This window comes from Vanessa cardui, chromosome 8 (assembly GCF_905220365.1).
Source record: "Vanessa cardui chromosome 8, ilVanCard2.1, whole genome shotgun sequence".
In the NCBI taxonomy this organism is placed as follows: Eukaryota; Metazoa; Arthropoda; class Insecta; order Lepidoptera; family Nymphalidae; genus Vanessa; species Vanessa cardui.
In genome coordinates, this window is record NC_061130.1 from 127579 (window position 1) to 139988 (window position 12410).

The 12410-nt window shown below is 35.3% G+C and overlaps 1 protein-coding gene across 4 annotated transcripts in view; it reads right to left on the reverse strand.

Annotated features, from left to right (window-relative positions):
- The window catches only part of LOC124531925 (1-phosphatidylinositol 4,5-bisphosphate phosphodiesterase classes I and II), an 89633-nt gene that overhangs the window by 43223 nt on the left and 34000 nt on the right, over positions 1–12410 (reverse strand). For all 4 annotated transcript variants that reach the window (XM_047106495.1, XM_047106496.1, XM_047106497.1 and 1 more), the window contains exon 5: positions 106–291. In XM_047106495.1, coding sequence (XP_046962451.1) covers positions 106–291 — 186 coding nt within the window. The remainder of the gene's footprint in view (positions 1–105; positions 292–12410) is intronic.

Sequence of the window (12410 nt, forward strand, 5' to 3'; positions counted from 1 at the left end):
CTGTTCGAGCAGATTACGCGATTACAATTACATCGACTATAATTTCGCTTTACTTTCGTGTTGTGTAACTATCGATACAATAATGGACCGTCACTATTAACTTACAGGTTATTAAATATCTTCTGCACTTCAGTTCGCTGGGTGAGGCTTTTGTAGAAGGCGAAGAAATCCTCGAACTGGAACTTGGATTGACTGATGGTGTCGTTCTTCCCCGTCGGCAGACCGGACTCACTGAGCGCTTTCTCGACGCGCTTCTTATCTTCCTTGTTTTGTGCGAACAGGCGGACGATACTGGCGGAACATTTCTTATATAAATCATTCAATACTTATTCAGAAAATTAAGCAACTAGATCAGGGGCCAAATAAAATGAAAAACTTATTGTTGTGTGTCGGTTGTAAAGGCGAGTAAACTCGTATAACTGCAAGCAGAAGGGACGTAAAAGCGCTCGAGGTCGGTGGCACATTGGTGTGTTGTAAGGAATAAATAATATTTTTACAGCGCACAATGTTTATAAAGGGAGGTGACCACTCAGCAAAATGTAGCTCATTTGCCTGCCAACCTATTTCGTAAAGCAAATATTTACTGAATTATCTTTTTAGGGAAATTTTACATCTCTCTGAAAACGGATAAAATGGGTCTTCAAATGATATAGATAGAAAATATTCCTTACGCTGTATACGTGTATATGTCCCAAGATACAAAGTTGGGACCTTGTATTTTAGGCCTCGTTCACGGCCCCTTATAAAACACTTTATTCTCGATTTTTCTAATTAAAAGGAGTCTTCTTACACAGAATCGATGAATTCATTCATTTTTTGTTCAAAAAATTCTATTTGAAGAGTAATAAATTCGCAAGTACAATACATATAGTTAAATATCATAAATAAACATATAATAATGACAACATTGTATTTTATACATGGTACATTTTCTATTAATTTAATAAAGATACATGCGTGATTCGTTTTTGTAAATGAAAACAAATTTATTGAAAACTATAAAAATTATAATAGAAATCAATCGAATTGACCGAAATAAAAAACCTTTTATTTTAAGATGGTAAGGTTAACAGAGCAAAGGATAACATTACAGATTCGAATAAGGAAAACAAGTTGCCTTTAAAAACGTCCCCGTGTGTACCCTTCAGCCGTCAGCCTCTCCCCAGCTATCGGGTAAATCCTTTTTAAATCGAGCTTAGGTAAATCTACCAGTTAACATTTGCATGCGAATTGAATATGTGCCACCGTAGCTGATACGTCGGAAAAAGTATTATGGGCTTATGATCGGTGAAAGATTCTTATATGAAATATCGTTAAAAGAAAACATAATAATGGAGTAGTTCAGACCGTGCCAAGCAAGCCAAGTAATACAATCATAATATAATTGCTGTAACTTCCAATATTACTCGTCACACATAAAACGAACCAGAAGTTGTTAAAATCATTGTAGACCACATTAATCTCAGGAAATACTAATCTGATTGAAAATATTATTTACCTGAATGATATTTAGTTTATTGAGGTGTTTATGTTATATTTTAATCATAGTTTAAGTATGAGACAGGCATTTACAATCCAACCACGAGTAAAACCGCAAAACATAGCCAGTTAAAAATTTAAACAATAAGCATTAGCATTTCATGAAGTCGTTCATCCGAAACAAAAAGCCTTTCTCCTTAAAACCTCCTTGACACTTATTGAAACGGCAATACAAACCAATAACGAATTTATATATGCTACGAACCATCAACGCTACGAATCTCGTAGTAAGCAATGCTACAAACTTAATTGTCTACGAAGTTACCTCGGTAGCGAGGGGCTGTAATTGTGTCTAATTGTAAATTGCACATTGCCGTTTGCTGAGTGACTTCGACGGCAGGTTTATTTCAGAAGTCTGCTTATTAGAATACTGAGCTTAATTTATGAATAAAATTGATTTCGTATTCGGTGGTGAAGAAAAATATATCTTCATGGGGAGCGTTTAAATCTGTCACACATGCCATTGGAGCAGGGTAAAGTGAGCTCTACAAAAAAAAGAGAGGCTTTACTCAACAGTAAGACAATTTTAGTATTGTACTTTCCTTTAAATTTATACTCAAGAGTGTAGATGACGAACCGGCAGGAAATTTTTAAAGTTATTCGTTTTTAATAATGAAATACACAGTCGCCTATTTATAGAAAACTACTGAATACTTTAACATAATTTGTATTACATTAAAACTTGTTTTTAACTTAAAAATATTGCTTTAAGTAGGTGGTCTTATTATTCATAGTCACTGGCTCCTCTCGATATAAGTTTTATCGAGTTCTATGATGGAAATTTAAAGTATGGAGACCTCAAATTCATATTTACCAGGAGCGAATTTAAAATTAAACTATTTAACACTGTGTGTTAATTTCAGAATAAAAAATAAGGTCGTTTGCCTTTTGTGCAACACAACTACCAAGATTACGAATAATTTCATCTAGTTCATTGTTTTCTCATAAAATATGAATATTTTTGCGTGAAGGAAAAGTCTGTGATCGATATAACATATTTTATTTAAACCCATAAATTTCTTATATCAACAAAGAATGAAAATTACTATTCTACAATATTGATTTTTATTCGACGGTTATCTACCAATATGATCATTACCGCCGCATTAAAAAATATAACTTTTCAAAACGAAATCTGGCAAATAGCATTACCAAGCAAGTTTAACACATTCAATTAGCATGGTGCACTCGGATCGGTTACACAATTACGGTCGGACTGAAAGGAGCCTCCGCCTTACCGCAGACGACAGAGGGTTTGCCTCGCTTGTTTCGTTAAACAATAAAAACGCCCGTTGGCGATACTACGTTTTGAAAAATTATTTCATAAATCAATTAACGCTTTTCTTTGATAAATGAAGCATGAAATCACAAATTATAAATAAAGTTTATTCATAAAATGTAAGTTTTTTTTAAAAAAAAAATAATAGTAATTTGCTTGTATAATTCTCATTGTATAATATTTATATATTATAAGTATATGATTATTGAAAGAAAGTTTACAAAATTTTTAGCAGTTAACTTATATTGCAAAATAAACACTCTTCAAAATAACAGGCCATTTAACTAAAATATATTATCAATTTCCGTACACTCAGTATTATTATAGCTAAATGTTCCGGTTTGTCTAACGTTATTTTAACGCTGCACACGTTTTGCTGAGACCACGGCTCCAGAGAGCTTCAATGCAATCGTTAGTTTTATTGCACATTCTTGGAAACTTCTCTCTTCTTCTTATATTTTTAGCTGTTTAATTATGTGTAGACGGACGGACAAAGGAGCCACCTGACGGTAATTGGTGACCACCGTCTACGTTCAACCGTCTTACATCGACAGATGTGTACCATACTATTCCTCGCATGAGCAATACGCTACCAACCTTGGTTCAACATTGTTACGTCCCTGGTGCCTAAACAAGGTCACTAACCCTTCTAAATAAAATTTCGAGCTTGATAACAAATACAATACTATATATTGCGGTTTAGTGGTAAAATATCTGATGACTGGGTGGCATCTACTCAAACGGGCTTGCTCAAACCCACGACTACTACGACAACATACAAATTATTTTGTATATATTCGGGAGACTTTTTAGTTGCCAAATGTATGTCAATTTCTTCATTTCTTTTATTACATATCAGTTAATGGATGGTACTTAGTTCAACAGTGTTGCAACTGATTAGTCAACGTTATTAAAGTTTTTTAATTATATGTATTTAAAAAACAATATTGAATTAACGAGAGAGTTATTACAGTTTTAACAGCAATTATCACAGCGACTAACTGTGCCAAGAGTCGCCAGTTCATTAAGTCAATTAACTAAGAAAGAATTTAAAAAGCTACTTGACGTGGGAATGCCTATAGTCATTTATAACCAACTGCAGACATACTCATATCAAAAACATAAATATTGCTACAGAGTACGATAATGGTATGGTAATGCGTGGCCATTCGGAGACGTTAAGATTCTACTTTGCACGACTGAGTCTATTTGTAAAATACGTATTTTATGCTGCAAATAAAAATGAAATATGTGTCATGCATAATAAAGTTGCATCAGATCATCAGCGTAATGTTACCTACATATTAAATATACAATTTGAAATTTGATTCAGAAAGTTTCTTATATCTCCCTACTTCTTTCAGGTCGGCCCAGTTCAGTTCCCATAGTCGAGTGTGTATGGATCAGGATGGCTTATAAATTCTGCTGTACCAATGGTTGAGGATCAAAAATATCACTTAATATCAAGTGATTCGATTGTTTTATCAACAATCATTGACAAGATATATGAATTAACAATTATTATAATTATGTATTTAATAAGATTCCGTAGGCTTATCGATTAATAGATTTTATCGTTTTTAGGAACCAGCACGCATATATTATGCGTATTGTTAAACACTGATCAATCTTTATTAGAATCATTTGAGGTATGAAACTAAAACAAACATCAAGAGTCTTCTTAAAATAAATCTTCATCCGACCAAAAACATTTTCACTTAAAATGTTACCAAGACGAGAGCGTGTGACTTGCGCTGTCAAAAAGTTACCAGATCTCATGTAGAGCCAAATTTGTAACTCCTGAACTCCACAAGTCGAACTAACTTCACAAACTCATCACTTTAGTCAAAATATGTGTCCGAGTTAGAAGCTTAGCTCGAGAAAAGGAAGGTCTTGCGTTTCGCTTAGGCTTTCTTGACCGTGCCTACAGATCCATAATTAATGACAACAAAACAACAAAAGCCCGTAAATTTCCCACTGCTGAGCTAAGGCTTCCTCTCCCATTGAGGAGAAGGTTTTGGCAGATATTCCAACACGCTGTTCTATTGCAGGTTGGTGGAATACACATGTGGCAGAATTTTTAAGAAATTAGATACATGCAGGTTTCCTCATGATGTTTTCCTTCACCGCCGAGCACGAGACATAATGCGTATGCTTAATAAACAAATTAAGCACATATATATTCTTATAAATAAAGAAAAGGTAAAGATAAAGAATATTCAGTGGTGCTTCCTGGGTTTGAACCCGCAATCATCGGTTAAGATGCATGTGTTCTAACCACTGGCCCATATCTGCTGTTCCATAATAAAATTAAATGGGATTTGTGCACACAAAACGTCTTAATGTTAAGAGTTCTTAGCAATCGGACCAGATTACTTTATTTATTTATTAACGAACGCAAACACCTGGACATCTGCAACATCTCTCGCCGGAACAAGAACAAAGTTAGCGGAAAGTCGTTTAAGGTGTCCGAAGTTGTCCGATCGATGGAACGAAAGAGCCGGAGTCGGCAGTCGTGTGTTGTTTACAGACCGACTGCGACTGTTCCACGAGAGCTATTCAAACGGATAACTCTTTTTAAACGGCCGACTGTCCACATAACTTTTTTGTTTCAACTAAAACTAGTTTAGTTACAATAAACTACAAGCTGGACGCGGAATGGTTGAATGCAAAATACGAGGCCTTATATTTGTTTAAACTTTTTCGTGTCATGTTTTTTTTTAAATAATGGACAACATCACATACATTATTCTGTTGCCAATGTAAGTAGCATAAGCATTTGTGTTATGAAATATCAGAAGTAACGACGTTACTACAAACACCCAGACCAAAGACAACATAGAAAACTAATGAACATTTTCTACATCGACTCGGCTGGAAACCGAACCTGGGACCACGGAGTGGCGTACCCATGAAAACCCTCGACCTCGACCATGTTTGGAAAGTACGGAAATGTCCGGAGACCAGTCAGAAACCAGTAAGATCCGGAACGTTTTGTAAAATTTGTCTGTCCTACTCTTTTCTGAATTCAAAATCTATTTACATAAAGTTTCCTAATGTAAACGTCGTTTTCTTCCCGGTGACAGTTTACTAACGGCTTGCCATAGTTAGAGCTACTTAAATGTTAGAAATGTAAATTATTCTTCTTACTATGTACAGGTTTGCTACCTGTATTTGAGATTAAAAACAAAATTTAAAAAATGGTAATGTAAATTGTCAATTGTAAATAGTTTCATCTACTAGATTAAAGTCATCGAATCGTTTCCATCATCATTATCAATACAAAGACCTCACGCAAAGAATCTTTGTCGCGGCTACGTCACTCGACCTTGCGGTTTGTTGTTTCTTATATATCATCAATACAATACACGAATACTTAAAAACACAAACACTTGTGTTTTCGTTTAATAAAGTATAGAAATAACAAAGATCTTCGTAAACAAAACTACGTTATGCGCGACAGACGATATAAACAATACGTTCGTTTAAGCAAAATGTCAGACAGCTTATGAAAAACAACATTAAATATTCATCGAAACTTTAAATCAAAAGTCATTACGCCGAAGCTTTTCATATTCTCTTTCCCACGAGACGACACGACAGACAGATGACTTACGGAGACGGTTACAATTGCATACATCGATCTCCGGGTCAGGGCAAGTTCAAGAGAGAATAAGGCGTGGAATACATTCAATAGCTTTAGTTTGCTGTCCACTCAATGTATAGCACTGTATCGCTTACATGAGTCATATCAGTCATGACATGTTTATTCACGATTAGGGCGACCAGCTGAGGTCAAAATCGACACTGCCATGTTGTTGCGGGCAAAACTCATTTCGCGTCTCCCACCTGTGAAGTAGTGAATATGTGGAACTTGCCGGTACTCAGGAAGCCGAGTACACTCCCCTAGTACAATGGAATACCCACTAAAAACCGGTAATACCATATCTTCGGCGGGGGTTACGGGATCGGTTTCGCATGCTACTGTGACGCGTCACCGCCTTGCATCGACTTTGGTGATATATTAACTATTCCTTACACCGTCAACACCCTGGGAGCTAAGGTCAGTAATGCATTTGATTTCACCTTGTACACAAAAACATAGCCATACAAAATACAAGACTATATTCAATAGAGCAATAATGCGTGGCCTATAGTCAGTGGCGTAGCTATCTTAGGGTAGGTGGTGTAGTGCACCAGGGCCCCGGAGTTCAGGGGGCCCTCTAAAGTAAACCTTAAGTTTCTGAAGCTAGAAAAACATGACCCTACGCACAAGACATCTTATTCGGTATCTATAATTTTAAAGGCTAATTTATAGTTAGAGAGGGATGGGAAAGAGCGGGTGAGGGCCCGATTCTTTTTCTATGCCCTTCGGGGCCTTGCCTAGCTACGTCAGTGTCTGTAGTTAACTTACACAAGGCTTCCTGTAACGGTTACAAAAAACAACAATAAATCTACTTCACTGGGTCGCAGGAAAAAGCAGATTTACTGGACGATTACTCTCAGTGAAAATTGAATAACAAATTCGAGACATCGTTTTGATGTATTCGAAATATAATCGAATCTTGCAGCATAGAATATCAGCCATTACAATTTCAAAGCGATTTGTCATGTAGGTTCAGTTGAGCTATATAAACATACTAATATATAAATATAAATTAACTTCACTCATTTAGTTTTAGCTGCCAATTAATAAATTTAAATATAAAAAATAATTAATGTATAATGCTTATTAATCGATAAAAGATTATATCAACGATAAAAAGCGTTGAGTTGCTATTTAATTTTCATGCAGGATAAAAAATAATTTATCGTATTTAAATAAGTACGTAGGAATTTCTGTGGTTTGTTCTTGTGGTTTTTTATATGTTCATTATATATCAGTGATAACTTTAAATTATATTAAAACTACGTAAAATGACAATATCAATTTTTGATCATATTTAATGATACACGGGGTGACATATACATAGTACTCTATGGAATAATTACAGGATGTTAATGTTGTCTTTTTAACTTTGGGATAATATAACAAAAAAAAATAAAAAATAATGATAAGGTATTACTTAACAAAAACTATTTCTTTTTACTATTTATTTAGGATAAGGCTGCACTGCGAAATCACACTGAGCTTTTTTTTAAACCTACAAGCTTTCATGGTTTACGCCCACAATGTGTGGCTATCGTATTCATGGGTGCACATATCTACAAAACCATGCAAATATCACAGTCAGACACTCAACATGTGTAATCGTACTACAAATATATTCGCGATGCGTTTTTGTTTACATCGCTTCAATTATGACTTCGATTCAGGACACTTGCCTAATCGACTGATTTAAGTCAATAGTGACTAATTTGGCGAATTAATATCGTGGAAGAGGTTATATCTTAAAGTCAAAAGAAGCGTTCGACGGGAGTGAAAAAAGGGATTAGATTTTTAGTAAAATAGGGAAATTGAAGAGCTCCAGAGTAGGTATGGTATGGACTTGATAAACTGAAACAGTGAAATCACACTTAAACTCAATTTATCTGTTTTTAAATCTGAAAATCCGAAATGGGATTGTCACTTATGGAAAGCGGTGAAAACCCTTTTAAGAATTAATCGATTTCCATTTTCAGGAATCCTACATCAGAAACATCAACACTTTAAAAATAACCGGACAGGGATAGACTGAATTATTCGATACATAAAATATATTTTTCTCCAAAAATGTTCATTACCTATTTGCAACTTCATGAAACTGTATGTACGTTAGATACGTCTTTTTAACCGAATACTCTCAATACTGAAGCGGTTTAGAACCCGGCCTTGTTTTAGTTTTCACCAGCAGTATTTACAGCAAGCAAGTTAACTACTACTAATATTAGTAATGATTTGAGTTAAACTTCGGCTGCCTTTCAGCGGAGTTAGAAACACAAGTATATAAGCAAACACATAGGCTCTGAGTAGACATTTCGCAGTCCGTCACGACGTAGAAGAGATCAGGTGTAGGAACTTCGTCTTTACGAGCTTCTGAAAGCTCGAGCGGAGTGGCTTTCATAAACATATTTTTAATTAACAGTATTTTGAGGCATATAAGGAGGTACCTTAAATGGTATATCACTGCGTATCATTACACGGTGTAAAACAAAGTCGCTTACCGCTGATTTTAATCTTATCTAAAATTACGCAACGGATTTTGATGAGTTTTTTTTTTTTAAAGATAGAGTGATTCGAGAGGAAGGTTTTTGTATATAACACATGGACAATACATTAAAGAAGTGCACACGTGCGCAGCCGGGGCGAGACGCTAGTAATATTTTTATAAGGTACATAGAACGGAAACACTCGTTAAACGAAAACAAAACCCGTTCAAAACACGCATTGAGCTTATTGTGGTGGAGCCGTTTGGCAATACGATTCATCTTTCTGATCTGTAAAGTTTTTGAGGTAAGTACAACATCAAGGAATAAGGAGTAACATACTAAAAATAAATATATTGAATAAAATAAACTGAACGTTTATGCATAAAATCTGATATTGTATTGGAAAACATGTGCCGCTTTACTGGATTTTAAAAACATTTCGTTTCAGATTTATCCATGAATAAGCAATCCGGGAAGGAGTTCCAGAGACTTGCGACAAGAAAAGTAAATTATTTTTCAAAGAAATGTATTTGTAAAAGTATTGGCAAAATAGGGCACCTTGCACCTGCACGCCCCCTCCCTTTGCACGGCATAACTAGTATATATAATACGAAAGTTCCGAGAAACACGTATCAGAGCCGCTATAATTGACGCCGAAAATCCGAGGCATGATCAAATTTGGAAGCTGTAATAGGAGTCGTTCTAATCTACAAAGCAGCTCCTGATTTCTGATCAGCGTGTTCAGTATAAAGCATAACATTCTAAACAATAACTGCATAATAAGTTCGCATACAAACACTAGTCTGTGTAAACCACAAGCGGTACCATACAGTATAAATCATTATTTAATTATTCTGACATCATTAGACGAAAATACTAAGGAAAAAAATTGGCTATCCATCAATATGTGACGTCAAACAGAAAAATATCACTTCCTTTAAAAATATACTAAAACACTGCAGAGCTATGGAATAGATTTAGAAATTCGATAGTATCGCGATATAACGACGCTTGTTTACGATATCTTTCCTTCTTTATACAACAAACGTGTTCACATCTGACACAACGCTGACATGCTCTCGTTTATTTATCAGCTTATCGGGATTATAATATAGTCATACGGAAGCAGCAACTATTAGGCATAACTATATAGCAGATTCCGAGCTCTAGGGCGTCATTTTCAAGTCAGACCAATAAAACGTCTTTTGGCACAAAATTTTGTTTGTACTCCAGTGCCGTGAAAAACCCCAACATGCCTTTACTTCTACGTCTGATCCTTCTCCGATTTAGACCGGTAATTGAAGATTCAGTTGGCTACAAAAAAAGTAGGTTGCAAGGACATCTTCATCATCGTCAACCCAATCTTATTATTCTGCTAGATCCGCACACATAGTCATATCCACTGCATATAATCATGCAAGGAGAAAAAACACTTCCTACACGGTCCAAAATATTATACAAGAACAATTAAATATAAATATAAATATTGGACAACACCATCATACATTACTTTGGTCCCAATGTAAGCAGCTGATGCGTGTGTGTTATGGAAAATCGGATGTATCGACGGTACCATAAACACCCAGACCCACAGACAACACAGAAAACCACTGAGGTCGTCAATGTTGAGATGTTACATCCCTTGGCACTTTGGGATAATAATAGTTTGGGATTTAGCTCATTCACAATAACCGGAAACACAGCAAAATACTTCTGTATCGGAGTAGAATAACTGATGAGGAAACCCATGCGTCACGGATAGAACGCAAGAATGGGCAAGAATGTTCACAAAACTTATGGCGACATCTATTGAGAACATTATTCAGTTTATTCCACTTTTTGAAAATTATTACCTATTACCAATTCTACACACGCGTATATTTTTTCAGGTAGTTTGATGTTTTACTATTACACCAATCTTTGTTACGTTCTAAAAATCTTATTTTTGGCAGCGATCGCTATCAAATTTGGCACATTTGTTCTGAGACAATCTGAAGGAAATAAGATATCATCTCCGACAAAAGCTTTTATCATTTATTACACATATAAATGTTCTCTACCTCGAACTAGGCCTTTCTGCTTGTAACGCGTTACAAAAAAAAAACTTTTAAAAGCACTTTTTTATTTGATGACCAAGTGAATTACTGCAGGAAGAAAGACTGTCCTATGCTATCAACTGTACCGGCAACCATTTTGTGATACGTTCTTACAATGTTTTATAAATTGATTTATCTACGGTGTTGCCATCTTACCGTCTAAAACATTTGCACGATGTATATACGAATACATACATCTTACACAACCAAAAAGATTTCACTTACGATGTCAAGTATATTTCATCCCTCGTGCTTGTAAGCATACTGTGAGTATGTGGTTCTCACAGATGTATAGTAATTAAGTCTATATAAAAACTTCAATATGGAATAAACTACAATAAGCGGGAGGCTGTTTAAAGATCTCTCCACCCAAAGGGATCTGCAAAAAGGCCTCTCATCAAGAATTATAACAGAGTAAAACAAAGAGTGTATGTCTAATTACTTGCTCACGTCCTCAATCGTCGAAATTCCAAACGGTCTAACCAGAGCTCCACAACGAGAACCAAATGAAATTACAGCGAAAGCGATCTTACGGGAACCGGCGTCGAATTAGATTAAAACGTTAATTGAATGTACTTAACAGGTATATTGTATCGACTTGTCGATCGACAAAACAGATTCACAGTTCAATTTGATTATACACGTTTATTTATTTAGCGATTGCTTACCGTAATAGTTTATTTACCTGAGCGTACTAATCTCGGTAACTATCAGCCCGATTTGAATATTTATTTATGCAATAGATTGTTCGTTTTTGAGAAAATTTATGGGTAATACTAATAGTCGCCCGCAGTTTCGATTGCGTTTTATGCGGTTGGTTATCATGTTCCAGGCAAAAAAGGTGCTTATATCCTTTCTTAGTTCAAAATTGCAACATCAATTTTCATCATCATCAAATTCGGTTTAGTGATTTGATCGTGAAAGAGCAACAGACAAACAGAGTTACTTTCACGTTTATAATATTACAATAGATTGATTGCAGCTGAAACGCTTAGTCATAAAACATTAGTTTATAACAGTCATGTAGGATACAAATAAATCCGCGGGACACAGCTCGTTACGTGTGGTGTCAGCACGAGTGTGCGCTTAGATAACAGTAATCGACTGATTATATCTATTTTAGACAATCTATATCAAACCGTTTCAATTTGTCATTCCGTTGTTTCACCCGCTGTGACCCTAATTCGATATCTCACTCCAGCGGTTGGAAACAAAAAATAATTTCCTTATAAAAAAATATATATACCATCAAAGCATAAACTAAATATATGAAAAAAAAGTTTCGTTCGGGACCGTACACACAATATCGATCCTTAATGTGATGTGAATAGGTTATAAATTACGACGTTGAACGTTCACATAAACAC